The sequence below is a fragment of the Salmo trutta genome, chromosome 20 (assembly GCF_901001165.1).
Source record: "Salmo trutta chromosome 20, fSalTru1.1, whole genome shotgun sequence".
In the NCBI taxonomy this organism is placed as follows: Eukaryota; Metazoa; Chordata; class Actinopteri; order Salmoniformes; family Salmonidae; genus Salmo; species Salmo trutta.
Genome location: NC_042976.1, coordinates 41,882,657 through 41,905,978, shown reverse-complemented (window position 1 = coordinate 41,905,978; position 23,322 = coordinate 41,882,657). Strand labels below are relative to the sequence as shown.

Sequence of the window (23,322 nt, the reverse complement as noted above, 5' to 3'; positions counted from 1 at the left end):
TATGTAGTACCGGTAGGCAATAGTGAGTGTATCATAGCATACGGAACGGGCAGTGCGCAGGAGCGGTGAAGTGGAAAATCGAGAGGAAAGAACGAAGCAGCCGCTGTCGGATTCTTATTGCACGCGTCCATAAGAACACCAGTAAAATTCCACCAGAAGGGGAAAGGGGGACAGGAAAGACAGCTTGCAGGCATCATCGTTAAGAGGGAACCACATAAGTATGACCGGACAGTAAATTGTTCCACGAATCCATTATTTCCCATCATATTCCACTGTCATAGATCTGAATGCAGATCCTAAGTGCGCACGCAGGAGCACAAAGCGGACGTTTGGGAACCAAATTGTGTCCAACACCAACACTGACATCGGATGTGCAGTATGTATGGAGCGGTTTCATCTTGACCACGGCTTATAATCACAGTAACCAACGATTCATTATTTACCTACAACATCTTAATTGCTTGATGGGGCGTGGAAACAATTTCAACTTTTAACCCAAGGTGTAGACTTCACAGATGAGGACAGTGTCGAGCCAACCTGCATTGATTGCTCTAGCCTGGGAGGGCGATGATCAGCAGCGACGCACCAAATAATAAACTGTTCAAAACCTGAACTGCGACGGACGCGTTTGGTTAGAAGATGATCCTGTGCGTAATTGTTTTTTAGCAGACTGCTTTTCGGATGAAGATCTGTTTGTAGTGATTTGAAGTGACATTATTCCTCTCCATTTTCATGGATTTGAAGTGGTAACAGTATGTGGAGAGAGGGGACAATGCATGATTAGTTCGTTACAGAACGCACTTTCCACGCCTTATTTCCACTTCCGAGATATTGCCCACAACATAAGGCCAATTACTGCAACTACAACGAAGTCCTGTACAGAAATAGACTTTACATTGAACCCTTCAGATTATTTCTCTCGCGGCTGTCATCGTAGTATGTCTGCACTTCGAAAGAAATTTGGGGACGATTATCAGGTAGTGACCACCTCATCTAGTGGGTCTGGATTCAACCAGCCGGCACCAGAGAAGAAGAAGAAGAGGCAACGCTTTGTGGACAAGAACGGGCGATGTAACGTCCAGCATGGAAACCTGGGTGGTGAAACCAGTAGATACCTTTCCGATTTATTCACTACGCTGGTCGATTTGAAATGGCGCTGGAATTTATTTATCTTCATCCTAACATACACGGTGGCATGGCTCTTCATGGCATTCATGTGGTGGATCATAGCCTACATCAGAGGAGACCTCCATCGAACCCACGATGACAAGTATACGCCATGCGTCGCCAATGTCTACAACTTTCCCTCCGCGTTTTTATTCTTCATAGAAACGGAAGCCACGATAGGATACGGCTATAGGTATATCACGGACAAATGTCCCGAGGGGATCATTCTCTTTCTTTTCCAGTCAATCCTGGGATCAATCGTTGATGCTTTTTTGATTGGCTGCATGTTCATTAAGATGTCCCAGCCCAAAAAAAGGGCAGAGACCTTGATGTTCAGTGAACATGCAGCTATTTCGATGCGAGATGGAAAGCTAACTCTCATGTTCAGAGTGGGCAACCTGCGTAATAGCCATATGGTCTCCGCACAGATCCGCTGCAAATTGCTGAAAGTAAGTGGCACTTCTACGGCCCCTATGCACAACAATATTTGTGTATCTAAACGTTAGTACCCCCATTTACTTCTGTCATGTGAGTGTAAGTTATTCGTTTTCTTACTGTAATTACGCCGTAATTACACATAAAATACTTAGAGGATTATTAAAAAGTTTTTTATTCTCTGCTGATATGATATTTTAATACCAGTATTGCTCTTTTATCGCTTTAGAGACATTTCTATTGATATTAATGTAGGCCTAATTAAACATAGATTCATGGATTTCTAGAGCCTACTTTTATGAACAGTCGTTTTTTCACTTTCTTTGCAAATAGGCCTACCAATGTGAATTAACACACAAAGCAATTGATTCCAGTGAAGTTTAGTGGCAATGCTATTCATATAGAAATACACATTTGACCATTATACAGGCCCCCTGAAGTAGAAGAGAGTCACTGGGTCATTATTAACGTCTTATGGTGTGCCTTTAATGTGGCTTGATGTGCCTGATTAGCTATAGCCAGAGCTATATATGTGTGGCTCTGGCCATCGACATTGATTTACTAACTCTGTATATTTACTGAGGATTGGTTTCTTTAATTGTTCACAAAAGGTGGATAGCTTTCAGTATGGCTCACTGGGTTGCAGTAGTTAAACTGTTTGTCCCCCACGCCTCTCTCTCTCCCTCCCTCTGTATACTTCCATAGTCTCGTCAGACGCCCGAAGGTGAGTTTCTTCCACTGGATCAGTTGGAATTGGACGTGGGCTTCAGTACCGGGGCGGATCAGCTCTTCCTGGTCTCACCACTCACAATCTGCCATGTGATTGACACTAAAAGTCCATTCTACGAACTCTCCCAGAGATCCATGCAAACAGAGCAGTTTGAAATTGTGGTCATATTGGAAGGAATAGTGGAAACCACTGGTAAGTTATCACAAATACCTCGGTTTTTTCTTTCTTGCAGTATTATTAAAAACAATAGGCCTATATCTATGCCCTGAGATAAACTAGTGGAGAGTGTTTGGCTCTGGCTAAAGTATATGCCAGCAAAATAAATGCACCAGTATGTGTGTTATAATGATGTGTATACAGGTGTATACTGTAAGTTGACCCAGATGGGCCTCTCCATTGACCCCTGGGTGTTAGTGGATGTCATTGATTGCATGCTATTGATGATCTGTTGCACAACTGGATAGGTTATAAATCATATATGTTCTGATTGATTTTACTTTTGCAGTGGGAATGGCAAAAAACAAATTGTAGTTGGATATGCTCAATCTCATTTGAATTTGGTTGGCCTGTGTTTAATACAGTACATCAACATGGCATGGTATTCAATTATGTTTAGTTTATCTAAAGAGCCAGTCCCTTGATAGATCTGTATAAATCATTTTCAACATTTTTTTACGAGATCTCCTGAAATAGTTGCTGTCTAGGGAACAGTTTTGCTGTTTTACAATACAACTTCATACTCTTCTGGGGTATACTTTGCTTTCCCAATTGCTTTTTGAAATTGAAACTTCAATTCAATAAAAACAGTATTGACACTTGAGAAACATTTTGGTTGTTGTGATCATATTTCAAATGCAACTGTTTCATTTGAGACAGTTAATAAAGGGCTGCAGGGAGTCCTTTAAGATTGTGGAATGACATACCAGTCCTGTCTGATGCAATACAGACCACTGCAGAAAACAGTTCTGTTGATCATGAAAAAGTTGGTCCTCTACTGTACTGTGCTTATGTGGCAGTGGCATACGGTTCACATCATGTCAATATATATTCACAAAAAAAAGTTGCATCTCAAATCTGAAATCTTTTCGGTCCTCAGATTTCTTTAAAATCCCTGTTTTCAATGTAGATTTGTGTTGATGAAAAATATAGTGTCGATGAAAAATCAGTAGCAACTGACATGCAACTTGCTGACACAACTCATATTGTATATAAACATTTAATAGGACTATTTTATTTATGAGGGGTTACATATTGATGTTATGTAGAAAAAAAGGTGCGGAGAAATGACTGTATGATATAATGGTGCTGCCTTGTAGAATATATCCTTACAGCTAGTTATGTCATCATCTTTTCCCAATGTTTTGATTAATTGGTCAGTCGTCAACACAGAAAATTATAGAATGCGGATAAGAATTTCAAAACATACACTTTGGAGGTAAATGTTCACATGTATCGTATGCATTGGGCACAACAACAAAATTAGACAGCAAACACATTTTGTAATTGTAATTTAACATATTTTTTATATTTTCTCAATGTCAAGATGAATTCTAGATACAGTAGTAGTGTAATCTCGACCGTGTCAATGCGAAGTTAAAAATGTATGTACAGTGAAAGTCTAACCCTCAGACGCTTTCATTTCGTTCCAATGTAACTCTGTTTCCATGGCAACCTCTCTTTGAGCGTTCCGCATTTCAGCACTGCACCTGAACTTAGATTTTATGCCTATGGTATGGGGAAAACTGTAACGCAATGCAATTTTCAGTAATACACCAGTGAACATGTGGTAACCGTACAAAAAAAACAAAAGAGGTCTATTGACAAAATAACCTGATATTAAGATAACTACTTTTCTGAGATCAAATTAGGAGGTGGACTCGTGAGAGCTACGGTGAGGTGTTACAGGGCTTAATGGGTGCCAGAACAAGTGAAACAAGTCTGAGCCAGATAGAATGTTTATCAAATATTAATTCAGAGACTTGGCATTTACTGGTGTTAGCTAACAGCAGCATTTTTTTTTTTTTTTTTTTTTACATGTTCATAGAAAATCAGCTCTCTTCATATTCACATAATGAGCTTATCAAATGACATCATCATCACAACCTCTCGTGATATCATAAACTGAAAGTCAGCTCCACATGGCTTCCCATCTGTTATGTTATCAGAGATTGGAACATAGTCACTGCATGCATGAAATTATTATACGAGAGTGTTACAATATAATAACATAAAGAACTAGAAAAAAGACACTTTTCATATTATTTAAATACCTTTGTTATGATGGCATGTTCAGTAGAACACCATTTTTTTTAAACGTACGTTTCTACATATCCTTCGTTAGGGAGTACTGATTCAAGTGTTATAAAATTGTCATTTACATTTTTGAAATTGATATAACAGATAGGATTGTTTAATCCAAATTGTTAAGGTTTAGTTAACTGTTCCTTCTATAAATGTTTTTTTTTTAAACATTCCGGGGAACACTATACTGAATCACTGAGTTGCAATAACATTTTCTTTGTATTATGCAGAAGTGAAATTGCTCAGACTGCAATTGCTTTACCACTCGTCTGTTCAAATGGTATGCCAATTATACACAGTACATCTAACATGCAATTTTGTACTTTAGTCCCATTCTCTATCTTGGATCAGCTCAGTTACATGACAAACAGGCTGGGATTTTAATTTCATGGCAAACTGACTTTGAATGCGTGATTGACTAGAGGAAGAATGCTGTCAACAACACGTTTCACCCTGAAAAGTTGTGTCTCGTTCTTTATTAACAAGACGCTTCACAGTTCAGCAAAACAAATACAAAATTGTGAAGCACTTAATTTAAGTTTCGTGTTCACTCATCAATTATGTTTAGAAACACAGTGGCTGGCACATCAGCAGAAAATGAACTCTGTGTGAAGACTTCGATGTGACTATCATGCAAATGCCAATGATTGATGGGCTATTAGGAACATGCTGTGGCATTTACATGACGCTAACAAGGCGTTTACAAATATTTTCCCCGAACAACTCCAGCCGAAAGCTACAGTGGAACATTTTGTTAGACTATTTGAAAAGAGCAATCCCCATATTGCGTTGGTCAAAAGTAGTGCACTACATAGGGAACAGGGTGCCATTTGGGACACAAGGCATGACTCGTTAGCCGTGCATTGACGTGTCTTGTTGTCTTGGCTTCCTCTCTGCCCCCTCCATGACAGCACGAGCCCTTTTCACGATTCACTGCTATTGGAGAAAAATAGAATCTCCCTTGTTATTGTTTTTCCTGCTATTTGTTTATGCTAAGACGTGTGGGTGGCATGAGACTGTTGTGGACTTGAATTGATTTAAAGTGCATTTGATGTTTATTCATGTGTATCCGTGAGCATATAAATACAGTATGTTTGTCTGTGGAAATTCTAGTATTGGATAAAGAAAGTGTTTTTAGAGTTACACGTAGTCTCACAGTTTGGCTTATCCCTTACCAAATATTTTGCCAGTTGAATCACTTGGATATGGACAACCTTGGGAATTATGTTATTATCATGTTTCAATGTACATCATGATTTAGGCGCCTCTTGAAGTACATTGCTGTATTTGTGTAACCGATGTGAAATGGCGAGCTAGTTAGCGGGATGCGCGCTAATAGCGTTTCTATTGGTGACGTCACTCGCTCTGAGACCTTGACGTAGCTGTTGGTGGCTTTTGTGGAGCGATGGGTAACGATGCTTCCAGGGTGACTGTTGTCGAAGAGTGCAGAGGGCCCCTGGTTCGAGCCCAGGTAGGGGCGAGGATAGGGACGGAAGCAATACTGTTACATTTGCGATGGATTTTCCCATCATTGGCTCAATGTTGAATATTAAACAAAAATGCTGCATATTGGACAAAAAGTATGAAAAAAAGAAATGTGTAATGCATAACTAAGACAGAGTGGGCATATTGTCTTACGTCATGTCGCTGGCTGATGTATCCAGACTGACTTGCTGCATTCTGGTAGAAGCGATGACCAATTAGTTCTATGAGGGCCCAGGGAGACTCTTCCATTTAGGGTGGAAGAGCTAACATACCCAGGAAAAATTGGGAGATGCCATATGCTTTCCCTCATCAACTTTGAGCCCCTCGATGACAAGTGATTTTCCAAACGGCAGTTACTAGCCACTGTTCGCGCACTCAGCCTGCCCAGGTTTTTTTTCTTCAGGTTAATGTGCCTATGGCTTTTCACCTGTCACCTTCCCTAGAAGGGCGTCCCCGTCGTTGTCCAGTATGCGCGGTGGGCGTCTACCTGGAATGTAGGAGAGCTCGGGCAAGAGTGTCATGCTCTTCGGTCATTGGGCAACCACCCTCACAAAATACCCGACGATATCCTGCCGGAAAAGAAGCATGCTTGAGAATAACCAGAGGGCCGGAGAGTGGCTCCTTTTAAGGGAGGCGAGGGTCATAATATCAGAGATCCGGGGCTATGCAAGTTTTGCGAGGGCATGGCCTAAAAGCAAACAAAGTTGTGTGTCTCTTTTTTAAATATTTAAATTGTTGTATTAATAGTATCCACATACTGCATTATGAATAAACTTTTCCGTTATTAATCTTGAAAGTAAAACAAGCAAAGAGGAGTTTGTCGTGCACAAAGAGTAGCAGCAGAATAATGAATTCAGAGAAATGGATACATCTCGTGTAGCAGATTTGCTGAGAAGTCAGAGGCGTGCGTTGGTCTGAGGTAAATAGTGGCGGAATGGAGCTTGTGATTACACATCACTGTGAAAGGATAGACAGGCCGCTGGAGTAAGTGAGCATAATTCATTCCGAATGATTACACTCCGAGCATGACCGCGATGATCCCCGCTTCTCCATTCCGCCCCGCACTCAAGCACTCTGCGGTTCAAGGGTTAATGTGGGTTCAGCCGGGGGAAGTAGGCCTTCTGAGCAGGTGAGAGCAGGAGTCTCCGATTAAATCTAATGTGCCCAGGGTCAGAGCACCGCAGAGTCACGGCCCTCCCCACGGGTGCGCTGATAAGACGCATAAAACGCTTTCTGTTCTCCAGTGGGTTACAGTGGTTTTTTATTCATTTGTTTCGTTTAACTTTTTTTTAACAACCCGTCTCACGCATTTCATTGCATTAAGAAGCCGCGTTGGAGCTTCAAGTTTTTCCAACGCCAATGTTAATTGTGATTAGCGACCACATTTAGTGCGAGAATCTTTTTTGGAATGTCATTTTTTTCTCAGTTTATAGTATAGCACATACACTCGGTAGTACATAGAGTACTGTACGTCTCATGCTGGAATTGTTTTTAATAACTCAATTGAGGTACTGTACTTTCTGTTATAGACTAAATGTATATTGTGTTGAATTGCACATGACCCGTTTGCATTTAAGAGATATCCACTTAGTGACAGCCTACTTTTGTCTAAATTTGTCCCACTGTGAGAGAAAGTGTCGATTCAGACAACACACTGGAGAGCTTTACCTTACCTGGAGATATAGTAATTGCACCAGGAATGGACTCCACATAATGGGCATTGGGTTGAACCAGCTATGACATGGAGGATTCTTTATCCCCTTTCCCAAGTGGAAACAAGCTTACATTGTGTCTTTGGGGATTTGTCAGGTCTCTGTTGGACTGTAATAAATCCTGGGAGGGAGGGAGGGAGGAAGGGGTGTGGCATGACGCGGAGAGCCGTCACTCTACTTAAGAGTTGGAAATGATTGGCTCTTTCTCTCCAAGGACCTGCGTGTGTTTTGGAATTAACATGCACGTCTAATAATAATGGATTGTGTCTAGTAATATTGCCAATCATACCGTTTAGTGCCTACCCCCCCCCCCCCCCCCAATAAAAAAAAGTTCCAAGGGGCTATTTGGCTGTCCCCATAAGGTAAACCTTTTTGGTTCCAGGTAGAACCCTCTCTGGAAAGGGTTATACCTAGAACCCCCCAAAAAAGGGTTATTTAAAGGGTTACCCTATGGGACAGCCCAATAACCATGTTAGGTTCTAGACAGCTCCTTTTATCTCCCAGAACTAAAAGGAAACCGACAAAGATCTTGGTTATATGAAGACTCACGAAGGATGGGTAGGCTAGAGCTTGGTCAAAACTGACCGAAGATGGTGGCTCCACAATAACCATATGTTATCGTTAAGTGACAAAGGTTGTGCTCTGCTTTAAAATATATATGTATATATCATTTTTGTGTCGTTCGCTGGATAGGTGTGGTGAAATGCATTGTTTTACAGGGTCAGCCATAGTAGTACGGCACCCCTGGAGTAAATTATGTTCAAGTGCCTTTGCTCAAGAACACCTCGACAGATTTCCGCCTTGTCAGCTTGGGTATTCGAACCAGCGACCTTCCGGTTACTGGCCCGATGCTCTTATTGCTAGCCTAGCTCTTAGTGTTTTGGTCACTGTGCGGTATTGATTGATAGTGTGAGTGTCCCTGAAGTGCACGTTAATCGATCTAGGTCTAAACAGACACAGCCACGTTGACATTTTGTCTTTTGGATGCGCTTCTAGCGAGACAATCCTTAGGGGGATGCGTGCTTTCTATTTCAGTCCCATTGACATGCTGTGGGGTATTGGACCTCACTCAAACCACAGTGAGAAAACACAAGCTTAACTGAACATGCGATATCCCGTTTTAAATGGCCACACTCCGAGTGTGATTTGTCTGCCACCCATTAGTTGGTGTTTGGCTTCAAGGCTATCGATCGTTTGCCCCTCCTCCCCCTCTCCTCCTCCTCACCCACCATCACCACCACCAACACCCTCTTTCCTTCATAATGTCTGTTTTTTCTCCCCCTGCTGCTTGTTAATGGTCTTGCTGTTGTGTAAAAGCCGTATGTTCCTGTGCCTGGTCTGTCACCTCACCCTGTGTAGAGGCTTGGCAGGCAACGACACTCTCCTCTCTCTCTCACACACACACACACAGCCTCTGCTCCTCTCCGCTCTACTCTGTCTACCTCCACACTGATGTTATTGCCCGAGTATTCTGGCTCCCTCAACACCCATCCCCCATAGCAGTACATTTCTACACCATTTTTTTCTCCGCCAGTATATTTCCTTCTCTGTGTTTTTTTTGTTTTTTTTGCACACATTTTGCCTACCGCATGTCGTATAACGTGGAATAAACTCGGGATGCAATAAGCTCGGGATGCAACCGTAACAAATTGATTGAATACTTAAATAGTATTACAGCTGAGAGATTTTCTATTCATCTACGACGAATGAAAGAGGAAAAAGCAGGCCTCCAAAATAATACTGGGTTTCTTCTCAGTGTACCGTTTGATGGTGGTCACCATAGCAACAGATTATCTGTCTTAGAGAGGACTTGTGCCCATAACAGATGTATCTGTATCAAAATGAGCTAAACAGTTCTCATATCCTCTAATAGACACAATTTGTTGTGTCCTTTCAGGCGTTTCATGGGATTTTTTGTTGTTGTATATTCAGTTGTTAGGGACCCAAAGTACTGTACTCAGCACAGTAGTATTGCTGTACTGTATGTCTGGTGAATTCAAATGTTCCTTCTCCATTAAAGAGGACATCTCTTGGATGCTTATTCCCTCTCTCTTTTGTCAGTTGTCCTCCATGCTGCTCTAGCTCAGTGCATCTCTTTAATATTTGATGCCACTGGGCCAAAAAGCAGTCAAGCAGGGATGTAATTCTTCTGCTTTTCAGCAACAGCCTTCCACATGATGCATTGTTATTTAGCTGTTGCTGCTCACCGTTTGGTAAATAACTAAAGCTTTCATATGTTAATGTGAATTATCACAGAACTGAATCTTAACGGTGCAAGCATGAGAGGGTTGACTCATGATTATCTGTATTCACTGTCCAGAGCGCAGATTCACAGTCTTGCTTCCGCCACCGTTTTCTTCACAGACAATGCTTCAGTTGCTTCTAAAGCCTGTATACAGTGTTGATAGCCGTATTCTGGTGAGTGAGGTTGCATGGATGAGTGTTTGTTGCATGCGTAAAGGACGTTATGCTGCTTTTAGCGAGTTCCATTTCTTCCTGATTCGGCTCACACCGAGGGGGCGAACCCAGGACCTCTGCCTTGCTGGAACACCTGACCGCCCTCCTGCGTCTTACCAGTTTGGCGCCACGAGAAAAGCTAGCCATTCGCTGACACAAGTGGGGAAACTTAAGGCTGAGGAGTAAGTTTCACACATCCCCATGTGTTACACTCACGTGCTTGCATGTGTGTGTGAGTGTTTGTGAGAGGATTTCTTACATCTGCAGATCCTTGTCTGTGAGAGAATTGAGAGGTCGGGGAGGACTCTTTACTCCCACCTTTCTCCCAGTGACTTGGACTGTGGGAGTCGAAGTGCAGAAAAAGGCTAATCTGAATAACGGGCAATCAATCATTTGCATAAATATGTAAATTCGTTGCTCAATTTGCATTGCTCTATTTTCCAAAAAGTGCAGGTGGTTGTGAGTGTTTAAAAAAAAAAAAAAAAACAGTTTTCGGAAGTCAAATGATGTGTATGGATTTGTTGATATGTAAGATCTGGATTGAATAAAACAGGCGTCTATCTAAAGCCAGGATGCAGGACTCTGGTCCTTGAGGTGTGGAGACAGTGGAGTTGTGCCTGACCTCCAGTATACGTCTGAGCCATGCAGCAAACAGATATAATCCTCTGCTCCTGTGGCTTCTATATCCTGGATAAGCTTATGTTAGAGACTCTTTGCTCCATGAATGCCAGTAAGTTTAGCGAGCCACCATTGTTGTTTCTGTCGCACTGCTTTGCTTTATCTTGGCCAGGTCGCAGTTGTAAATGAGAACTTGTTCTCAACTGGACTACCTGGTTAAATAAAGGTGAAATAAAATAAAAAGCAGAAACTATTGGCAAGATTCCCCCTTAGTTTATGTTCCATTCTCACCACTTAAAGAATCAATTTTATCTCCCTGTCACCTTAGTGACTTGGCTGCTTCTTGATTTTGTTATTTGAACCACAAAAGCTAGCTCAGTGTTATCCTGCAGTACTAGCTAGCTTCATTCACTCACAAAGTACTAGCTTTTGATAGACTCCCAAACATACAACCTCAGAGAGATCAATTTCCTTTGCCCTTAATACTCTCTCAATGGCAACATGTTATTGCATGAGAAATATAGTGTATATTCAATTTGAAGAGCAAAATTCCTTTGGTATATTTACCAGTTGTAAAAAGAAGGGAAATTGAGTCTTTTGTTTGCAGCTCAGTTTTCTTTACTAATACTCTGATATTTGAAAATAGTATTTGTGTTTTGCAGGGCTTTCACGCTTCAAATCCCGTCTATGATTAAAGCAGTCCCTGTCTATCTGATTTCATCATCTAATTAAAGTTAAATATTCCGCAGCATCCAATTTATGGCGCAAAATCCAATTTATACAGAGGAGGCATGATATAAAGTAATGTTACCAATCTCCTGAGATGTCTCTAAAACAAACTGACACCACTATAGGCGTTGTTTCTTTCTCTAAGACTTGTTTGGATCTGGTATCACAGGAGGTTGGTGGCACCTTAATTGGGGAGGACGGGCTCGTGGTAAAGGCTGGAACGGAATTAGTGGAATGGTATCAAATACATCAAACACGGGTTTCTATTTGTTTGGTGCCATTCCGTTCGCTCCGTTCCAGACATTATCATGAGCCGTCCTCTCCTCAGCAGCCTCCACTGTCTGGGATAGACTGTGCTCATCACGCAGTACACATTACAGAGTATACATTAGAACATCAAAGAGAGTTCTGTACACAAAGCACAGTCTGTGTCCTGGAGGATGAAAGAGCCGGACAGATGGTAATAAAGGTACCTTTCACTGTGCTTATTAAATATGGTATTTGTAATATGAGCTGACGTCAATGATAAGGTACTACATAGGATTCGATCAAAACAAATGCACTTTGAGGAGCAGTGATGTGCTGGAAAAGGTCAGGGGCATACAGGAATTACAACCAGTTCACTGTGGTCAGGAACTAGGGGTAAAATGTATCATCCAGTATTGAGTGATAAAACCAGTGGTTTTATGGATGGTTGTTTCGATTGGGATGGTCAAAGACAAGAAATATACTTTTGTGTTTACTGTAAGTCCGCCACATTTGCCTCGAGTTGCGCTCAAAGGTGACAATCCAAATAGGCTTCATATGGTGTGTTTAGGCTCACGTACCATTGGTAGATTTGGTTTCCATAGGAACACACCAGTCCAGGCAGGTATGATGATTACGTGATGTTTTATGCCTGTTGGTACACTACATGACCAAAAGTATGTGGACACCTACTCGTCAAACATCTCATTCCAAAATCATGGGTATTAATATGGGGTTGGTCCCCCCTTTCCTGCCTTAACAGCCTCCACTCTTCTGGGAAGGCTTTCCACTAGGGACTTGCTTCCATTCAGCCACAAGAGCAGCAGTGAGGTTGAGTACTGATGTTGGGTGATTAGGCCTGGCTCGCAGTCGGCGCTCCAATTCATCCCAAAGTAGTTAGATGGGGTTGAAGTCAGGGCTCTGTGCAGGCCAGTCAAGTCCTTTCACACTGATCTCGACAAACCATTTCTGTATGGACCTCGCTTTGTGCCCAAACTGTTGCTACAAAGTTGGAAGCATAGAATCACCTAGAATGTCATTGTATGCTGTAGAGTTAGGATTTCCCTTCACTGAAACTAAGGGGCCTAGCCTGAAACCATGAAAAACAGCCCAAGACCGTTATTCCACCTCCACCGAACTTTACAGTTGGCATTATGCCTTCGGGCAGGTAGTATTCTCCTGGTATTCGCTGAAACCCAGATTCGTCCGTCGGAGTGCCAGATAAGTGTGATTCATCACTCCAGAGAACGCGTTTCCACTGCTTCAGAGTCCAATGGCGGCGAGCTTTACATCACTCCAGCCAATGCATGGCATTGAACATGGCGATCTTAGTCTTGTGTGCGGCTGCTCGGCCATGGAAACCCATTTCATGAAGCTCCCGACGAACAGTTATTGTGCTGACGTGCTTCCAGAGGCAATTTGGAACTCGATAGTGAGTGTTTCAGCACTCAGCGGTCCCGTTCTGTGAGCTTGTGTGGCCTACCACTTCGCTGCTGAGCCGTTGTTGCTCCTAGACGTTTCCACTTCACAATAAAACCACTTAGAGTTGACTGAGGCAGCTCTAGCAGGGTGGAAATTTGAGGAACTGACTTGTTGGAAAGGTGGCGTCCTATGACGGTGCCACATTGAAAGTCACTGAGCTCTTCAGTAAGGCCATTCTACTGCCAATGTCTGTCTATGGAGATTGCATGGCTGTGTGCTCGATTTTATACACCTACCAGCAACTAATTGAAGGGGTGTCCACATACTTTTGTATACAGTGCATTTGGAAAGTATTCAGACCCCTTTACTTTTTCCACTTTTTGTTACATTATAGCCTCATTCTAAAATGGATTAAATAGTTTTTTCTTCTTCTCATAAATCTACACACAATACGCCATAATGACAAAGCCCATGTTTTTTTGTTGTTGTTTTTTTACAAATGTATATAAAAGAAAAATATGAAATATCACATTTACATAAGTATTCAGACCCTTTACTCAGTACTTTGTTGAAGCACCTTTGGCAGGGATTACAGCCTCAAGTCTTCTTGTGTATAACGCTACAAGCTTGGCACACCTGTATTTGAGGATTTTCTCCCATTTTTCTCTGCAGATCCTCTGAAACTCTGTCATGTTGGATGAGGAGCGTTGCTGCACAGCTACTTTCAGTTCTTTTCAGAGATGTTCGATCAGGTTCAAGTCTGGCTCTGGCTGGGCCACTCAAGGACATTCAGAGACTTGTCCCGAAGCCACTCCTGCGTTGTCTTGGCTGTGTGCTTAGGGTCTTTGTCCTGTTGGAAGGTGAACCTTTACCTCACTATGTCCTGAGATCCTGAGCGCTCTGGAGGAGATTTTGATTAAGGGTCTCTCTGTACTTTGCTCCGTCATCTTTCCCTCATTCCTGACTAGTTTTCCAGTCCCTGCGCTAAAAACATCCCCACAACATGATGCTGCCACCACGATGCTTCACTGTAGGGATGGTTTCAGGAATTCAGGCCCAAGACTTCAATCTTGGTTTCATCAGACCAGAGAATCTTGTTTCTCATGGTCTGAGAGTTCTTTAAAAGGCTGTCATGTGCCTTTTACTGTGGATTGGCTTCCATCTGGCCACTCTAACATAAAGGCCTGATTGTTGGGAGTGCTGCAGAGATGGTCGTCCTTCTTGAAAGTTCACCCATCTCCACAGAGGAACTCTGGAGCTCTGTCAGAGTGACCATCAGGTTCTTGATTACCTCCCTGACCAAGGCCCTTCTCCTCCGATTGCTCAGTTTGGCCGGGTGGCCAGCTCTAGGAAGAGTCTTGGTGGTTCCAAACTTCTTCCATTTAAGAATGATGGAGGCCACTGTGTTCTTGGGGACCTTCAATTCTGCAGACGTTTTTTGGTAGCCTTCCCCAGATCTGTGCATCGACACAATCCTGTCTCTTAGCTTTATGGACAATTTCTTCAACCTCATGGCTTGGTTTTTGCCCTGACATGCACTGTCAACTGTGGGACCTTATATAGACAGGTGTTTGCCTTTCCAAATCATGTCCAATCAATTGAATTTACCACAGGTGGATTCCAATCAAGTTGTAGAAACATCTCAAGGATGATCAATGGAAACAGGATGCACCTGAGCTCAATTTGTGTCTCATAGCAAAGGGTCTGAATACTTATGTAAATAAGATATTTCTGTTTTTAATTTATAATAAATTTGCAAACATTTCTAAAAACCTGTTTTCGCTTTGTCATTATGGGGTATTGCGTGTAGATTGATGAGGAAAAACATGTATTTAATACATTTTAGAATAAGGCTGTAACGTAAAAGGGAAAAAGGGAAAGGGTCTGAATACTTTCCGAATGCACTGTACAGTATATAGTGTAGCTTATTATACTCATCTAAAACGCACAGCAAAGCTGTTTGGCTGTGTTTAATTGTAGTCGTATCACCTCCAAGTTTCCAAATGGTTATGATAGCAATTAGTCTGTAATTGTGGCTTTTCCCTATGGGTGAAAAGGAAAGCACAGAGCAGCCTCTTCAGTGAGACTGTTGATGGCCTTTAGTGTATGGATGCAGGAATGTACCCACTTACACGTCACCACTTTACCTTTTTGCCATGCTGTCGATGGTGCTATTACAAAATTGCTGGGCTTTCCTCCAATACGAGGCCGCTCAATAGGATGCAGATCAGAAAATAGAGTTTCCCAACAGGGAATCAGAAGTTGATTATCTGATTTCAGATGAACTGTGCGATTATCCTTATGTGTGCCAATTTCTATAGATCACTGAATATGATTATGTTGCAGAGTTAATGGAGGAAAGTTATAGTTTTGTAAATTTGTGGTAGAATTTTCCTCCATTTCCTCCATCCTCCACTCTATTTGTGTTCATTTGTGCTAGAATTAATGGAGGAAATGTCTGTTTCTTGCTTTAATAATCTCCTGTCATGCTCCGGACCAGTTCTGTTGAACTTTGTCGCAATATTTGAATATCCTCTACTGATTATTTTCCATGGAGTGGCGTGTGATATTGACTTTTAATATGTTCTGTGTATCTCTGGCAGTCTTTGGGATGTGACTCTTAGCCCACTGTTGACTGAAATAGCAGAGAGGCTCAGTTGGTAGAGCATGGCGTTTCCTACACCAGGGATGTGGAGTCGATTCCCGCTACCACCCATACCAAAATGTATGTACTCACTGCTGTATTTCGCTTTGGTTAACGGCGTCTGCTAAATGGCATATAATATCGTTTTTATATTGGGAAAAAGTACCATATCTAGATCAAATCAAATCACATTTCATTGGTCACATCGGCCGAATACAACAGGTGTAGACCTTACTGTGAAATGCTTACTTACAAGCCGTTCACCAACAATGCAGTTTAAGAAAATACAAAAAAAGTAAGAGATAAGAATAACAAATAATTAAAAAGCAGCAGTAAATAGCAATAGCGGAGCGGGGCTATATACAGGGGGTACCGGTACAGAGTCAATGTGCGGGGGCACCGGTGTTGAGGTAATTGAGGTAATATGTACATATAGGCAGAGTTATGTGTGACTATGCATAGATAATAACAGACGCGTAAACATTAGATGTTCAGGAGTCTTATGGCTTGGGGGTACCCTCTGTAGTGCCTTGCGGTCGGAGGCCAAGCAGTTACCATACCAGGCAGTGATGCAATGCTCAGGATGCTCTCATTGGTTCAGCTGTAAAACCTTTTGAGGATCTGAGGACCCATGCTAAATCTTTTCAGTCTCCTGAGGCTAAATAGGTTTTGTCGTGCCCTTTTCACGACTGTCTTGGTGTGGTTGTACCATGTTAGTTTGTTGGTGATGTGGACGCCAAGGAGCTTGAAGCTCTCAACCTGCTCCACTACAGCCCCGTTGATGAGAATGGGGGTGTGCTCAGTCCTCCTTTTCCTGTTGTCATCTTCTTTGTCTTGATCACGTTGAGGGAGAGGTTGTTGTCCTTGCACCACACGGTCAGGTTTCTGACCTCCTCCCTATAGGCTGTCTCATCATTGTCGGGGATCAGGCATAGCACTGCTGTGTCATCAGCAAACTTAATGATGGTGTTGGAGTCGTTCCTGGCCGTGCAGTCATGAGGGAACAGGGAGTACAGGAGGGGACTGAGGACGCACCCCTGAGGGGCCCCCATGTTGAGGATTAGCGTGGCGGATGTGTTCTTTCCTACCCTTACCACCTGGGGGTGGCCCGTCAGGAAGTCCACTATCCAGTTGCAGAGGGAGGTGTTTAGTCCCAGGGTCCTTAGCTTATTTATGAGATTTGAGGGCACTATGGTGATGAACGCTGAGCTGTAGTCAATGAATAGCATTCTCACATAAGTGTTCCTTTTGTCCAGGTGTGGAAAGGGCAGTGTGGAGTGCAATATAGATTGCATCATCTTTGGATCTGTTGGTGCGGTATGCAAATTGGAGTGGGTCTAGGGTTTCTGGGATAATGGTGTTGATGTGAGCCATGACCAGCCTTTCAAAGCATTTCATGGCTACAGACGTGAGTGCTACGGGTCGGTAGTCATTTAGGCAGGTTGCCTTAGTGTTCTTGGGCACAGGAACTATGGTGGTCTGCTTGAAACATGTTGGTATTACAGACTCAGACAGGGAGAGGTTGAAAATGTCAGTGAAGACACTTACCAGTTGGTCAGCGCATGCTCGTAGTACACGTCCTGGTAATCCGTCTGGCCCTGCGGCCTTGTGAATGTTGATCTGTTTAAAGGTCTTACTCACATCGGCTGCAGAGAGCGTGATCACACAGTCATCCGCAACAGCTGATGCTCTCATGCATGCTTCAGTGTTACTTGCCTCGAAGCGAGCATAGAATTGATTTAGCTTGTCTAGTAGGCTCGTGTCACTGGGCAGCTCTCGGCTGTGCTTCCCTTTGTAGTCTGTAATGGTTTGCAAGCCCTGCCACATCCGATGAGTGTCGGAGCGGGTGTAGTACCATTCCAGCTTAGTCCTGTATTCATGCTTTGCCTGTTTGATGGTTCGTCGGAGGGCATAGCAGAATTTCTTATAAGCTTGTGGGTTAGAGTCCCACTCCTTGAAAGCGGCAGCTCTAGCCTTTAACCCAATGCGAATTTTGCCTGTAATCCATGGCTTCTGGTTGGGGTATGTATGTACGGTCACTGTGGGGACGACGTCCTCTATGCACTTATTGATAAAGCCAGTGACTGATGTGGTGTACTCCTCAATGCCATCAGAAGAATCGCGGAACATATTCCAGTCTGTGCTAGCAAAACAGTCCTGTAGTTTAGCATCTGCTTCATCTGACCACTTTTTTATAGACCGAGTCAATGGTGCTTCCTGCTTTAACTTTTGCTTGTAAGCAGGAATCAGGAGGATAGAATTATGGTCAGATTTGTCAAATAGAGGGCGAGGGAGAGCTTTGTACGCGTCTTTGTGTGTGGAGTAAAGGTGGTGTAGAATTTTTTCCCCTCTGGTTGCACATTTAACAAGCTGATAGAAATTAGGTAAATCTTATTTAAGTTTCCCTGCATTAAAGTCCCCGGCCACTAGGAGCGCCGCCTCTGGATGAGCGTTTTCCTGTTTGCTTATGGCGGTATATACAGCTCATTTAGTGCAGTTTTAGTGCCAGTATCGGTCTGTGGTGGTATGTAGACAGCTATGATAACAGGCACGCTGTTATTGGTGGTAAAATGATACAAGAATTACTGAGGGTTTAAGCAAATTACCAGTGTAGAAGAAGTGTGCTTTTGCATGTGTACACCAATACTAGACCTTTGAGCTTACAGTATATGCCTGCTGGTCAACATGTTGTGTGACTATGCTTTGGAAGATTATTGCAGTGTGACAAATTCATGATACAAATGACTACAAGATTCCCTGCACTTAGCCTCAATTGGCTTCTCAACCTCAAGTCCTTATTATTACTGTGGACCCCAGTCATTGAAGCATATTTCCATATGCCGAGAGCACTCAGAAGTGCAGAGCGATAGGGCAGAAATAATGCCCAGAATACCCTGACCGTACTCAATGTTAATAACTCTGGCACATCTGTGACTTGACTGTGACTGTTAAAAAACTGTTATCAGCGCATTATTGCACGGACCTTGGAAACACTGGCAGAAACGAAGAGGATCATAGCTTCAATTAAGATTAGCAATACCTAGTGTACCATGATCTTTAGTCTCTTTGAATGCTTACGATTCATTTATTGCTGCCAGGGCTTTATTACACTATCAATTAGTATGGGGTATTTATATCAGGGCAGCCACTCAGCTTTTAATGGACTTCAACAGACCTTCAAGATCACAAGTGCCTCCAGCTTTGTAACAGCTTGGATACTTAGTTAAAAGGAAAAGGAAGACGTGGCTCAGTTCAATGTTCTGGACTGACAGATGATAAGCTGTGCATCTCATCTCTGTTAGAATTTGTTTCTATTGATTCATGAATTGTGGGGCGGCAGTGCAAAATACTGCTTTCAGCAGCCATGTTTTCTTAGACATTCCAAACAACAAAAGGTTTTGCATGGAGCTCCGCACAGGGTGAATTGATACAATGCAAGTATTCAGATCATGTGATAGTAATTACGACGGCATCTGCCGAATAACAGTAGCGAGAGGGTTATCACTGAAGATGAACCTGTAACTTTATGTAAAACAAATGAATGTTGTTGCTCATTAATTCAACCCTCATCATTTGACTAATTGTATTCATTTGTTTATGGGGATACGGGTGGAGTGTTTGTTAAGCATTCATTTAATTCAACGTCTCCAGTAACAAAAACAATGAATGCCTGGTGCTCATGATCGAGCGTATCTTGTTTAATCTATGGAAAAACAAACCTTATGAACTTTGAACTTTCCTTCACAGACCTGGACGGGCAACATGGCTGATCACACTGACCTTGCTAAAAGAGTAGCCCACAAAGCTCTCTTATTTTAACGCCGTCTTATCTTTGTTATCGTATCTTCTTTCCTTAAAAGCAACTTTTAATAAGGAAAAAATAAATAATGCATGAAATCTGCTTTGGTCAGGCTGAAATTCTTCAGGCAGCACTATGAGGACCTAATTACCCACTTGTCATAGGGACATTAACATTTTGAGACCAAACATGTTATATAACAGGCTTTGAATTGGAAGTCCCATAAATGGGGATGAATATTTGTTTCTCAAAAAGATATAGGAGTTGTCAGGAAAGCCCATTGGACCCATTGCACCCTTATCTTTGCTAAGCCTCCTGTGGTCCGTCACTTAAGTGATTTGATCATCTTAATCTGCTCTTTTGTAGTTCCTAACCAAGGTTACGATGTGGACTAAATTGACATGTCGCTAAAGACCCCGGGTGGCTTAGATAAAAGACATCTACTTATTTAGGAAATTGTTTTTAAAGTGCCTTAACATGATTCAGTGCCTCTGAAATAGCAATTGTTTCCCTGTCAATGCAAGACAAAATGGAAACAGTATTTGAGGAATAATGACGTAGAGGCATTTGTTTATGTTGTACTCCGCCAAAGACAATGAATCCCACTCGTGTGCACTGTACTGTATGCATTTTGTGTTAGACGAATGCTTGTAGTTTCTTATTTTCATGCTCCCGGTATTGTTGCTCATACATTTATTCCACCTCTTTAAGGAATACCTGGGATAGGATAAAGTAATCCTTCTAACCCCCCCCCCCCCCTAAAAGATTTAGATGCACTATTGTAAAGTGGTTGTTCCACTGGATATCATAAGGTGAATGCACCAATTTGTAAGTCGCTCTGGAGCGTCTGCTAAATGACTTAAATGTAAATGTAAATATACATTGATGAGAACAAGGAGCTCGATAGAAACCTGTTGCAGAATGTGCATAAAAGTGCCACCTTTAGTAGTTGACTATTTTAGCACTGACGTAGTGAATGTTTTACCAATAACAGAGGTAAAACATTGGGTGCTTTTTCATTTTGTTACAGTTTGTTTGGGAGAGAAAATGGTTTAGTTATTTTCTCACCAGACAAAATCTATACAGGATAAGATCTCTGGGAGCAAACAGTGTTTACATTGTAGTGCTTTTCATCTTAAAAGTAATTGCTGTATGGACTCCTTCACTCACTCAGCTATCCTCTGCGTCTTTCTCAAATTACTGAGGAACTTGCTCGTTAGTGTTGTATGGAATCTGAAAATCAATTAAGTGTTTTTTTGAGGCAACTTTCTGTGTGTCAGTTTGTGAGTGATATTGTTTGTTGAATGGAAATAATCTTTGAGGAACACTTCACTCTTGTGGCTGAGCTGAGGGCACTGCGTCAGCCATGTAATTGAATCAGGGTTGCTCTTTGATTCTGAAGTGTTTGTTTATGTATTTGACTAGCATAGCATTAATCTCCATAGCATTAGCCTTGTCTGCCTTGTCCACAGACAATTGTGCATAATTCCCTGCATAGAGTCAAAGTCGTCAAGTAAATTTCCTGAAATAAAGACATGGAAATAAAGACATGAACTTTTTTTGTTTTTGTTGTTTTGTCTGTGTTCGACAGGGATGACTTGCCAAGCGAGGACTTCTTACACTGAGGATGAGGTTCTATGGGGACATCGTTTCTTCCCAGTCATCTCCCTGGAGGAGGGGTTCTTCAAGGTGGACTACTCCCAGTTCCACGCCACGTTTGAGGTCAACACTCCCCCGTACAGCGTGAAGGAGCAGGAGGAAAACCTGCTCATATCCTCTCCTCTCATGGCCCCGTCCCTGTGCAACAGCGGCGAGGGAGGGGGGAACAGCTCCATGGACTGCCTGGAGACCCTGGAGGACAAGGAGAGCACCACCACCAAGCTACCGTCCAAGCTGCAGAAGATGCAAGGGGGCGGCTGCGGACGGGACGGGCTGCCCATGCCTAGGAAGCTGCTGAGGATGAGCTCCACCACATCGGAGATGATCTACCCCGGGAGCATGGGGGAGCTGCCCATGAAGCTGCAGCGCATCAGCTCCGTCCCAGGCGTCTCCGATGACAAACAGGTGAACAGGATGGCCTCCAAGATCAGCTCCGATCACATCAGCCAATCCGTGGCAGACTTGCCCCCCAAGCTGCTAAGGATGCAGGGGGGAGGGGGAGTAGGGGGCCGAATGGACGGACACCTGCCCCCGAAACTCAGAAAGATGAATTCCGACCGCTTCACGTAGAATGGGCGACCAGTTTTAACTTATTACACCCCTGCCCTTTATTATTTCTAATTTATTAAAGGACATGATTCTTATATTCAAGAAAATGTAGTATATAAATACGTACAGATAAAGTATACCTTGATAGAACACCGCAGATTTGTTCCTGGATATAAGTATACATGCTATGATGAAAGACAATGTATGATAAGCACAATCTGGCACGTACGATACACTAAGTGCATGTAAAACATAGTTTCTTTAATTTCTGGCATGACATTTATAGATATATTATTTTACAGAGATGATTTGAGCAGGGATGTTACTTCCAATGGATCTGAACAGTTGCACAAAGCCATATGGTTTACAAAATGGAAAACCTACACATCATGGGACTAATTTGCGGTGAAGAAGGGTACATACATTCGATTTGAGTTGGCTGCTTTTGTTGTTTAATGTGAAATTGTGTGGCAATGTTCTGTTAAAATGCATGCTACTTTTATTACTTAGCTATACAAAGGTAATAGACACAGATGTTTAGCCTTAACTATATTACCTTGTTTCCATTTCCACGATTGTTCACAGCTGTATTTTTGGTATTTTCATGTATAGGATGATATTTTACCATGTGCAATTTTAAGAACTTCTTAGTTCAGCAAGCATACTGTATGTTGCTGGATGATGCAATCTTTATTTGAAAATGCATGATCCATATCATATGTTTTATTGGAACAGGGCACAATCTTATTAAGCAACCTGAACTCACTTTTCAAGGTAACACTTATGTTGAAAGGGCCAGTACTATCAATCAAATTCAATCAAATTTATTTATAAATCCCTTCTTACATCAGCTGATGTCACAAAGTGCTGTACAGAAACTACAGCCTTATAAGCACAACACAGTACACTCTTTATGGCAGTAAGCATTTATGGCTTTTCAACATAAATGTCCTGAACAGTACTGTAAATTACTCTTTTACATGGAAGGAAAACAACTAAATCCATGGTCACGCATGCCTTATTGAACAGTACTGTAGTTTGGAAGTTCAAATGATTATTCATTCTACATTTAATTTAACGAACATGTGCACCAAAATTTCAACTTAAGTGTTACTGCAGAAATATAGATTTAGAGGTGGACCTACAGCATATTTAGGAAAAAGTCACCACCTTTTGTCTTAAGACTCCATATGCTCCCTGTTTAACTAAAGCAATAATGTTATAAGGACTATAATCTTTATATAGCCACAGGGTCTGCAGCAGCCCAATAACCATTATATTTACTGAATCCATGGAATCTGGTTCAACTAAAAGCGCCAATGATATTGTATGATCCTCAAACTCTTCAGGAATAAAGATCTAAGATCAA

At 42.2% G+C, this 23,322-nt stretch overlaps 1 protein-coding gene across 1 annotated transcript; it reads left to right on the top strand.

The window, feature by feature from the left end:
• The first annotated feature begins 10 nt into the window (after positions 1–10).
• Positions 11–23,322, top strand: LOC115156090 (G protein-activated inward rectifier potassium channel 1-like). The gene is made up of 3 exons (XM_029703373.1): positions 11–1,616; positions 2,308–2,524; positions 21,337–23,322. The coding sequence occupies exons 1-3, from the start codon at positions 777–779 to the stop codon at positions 21,972–21,974; spliced, it is 1,695 nt and encodes a 564-aa protein (XP_029559233.1). The 5' UTR covers positions 11–776; the 3' UTR covers positions 21,975–23,322.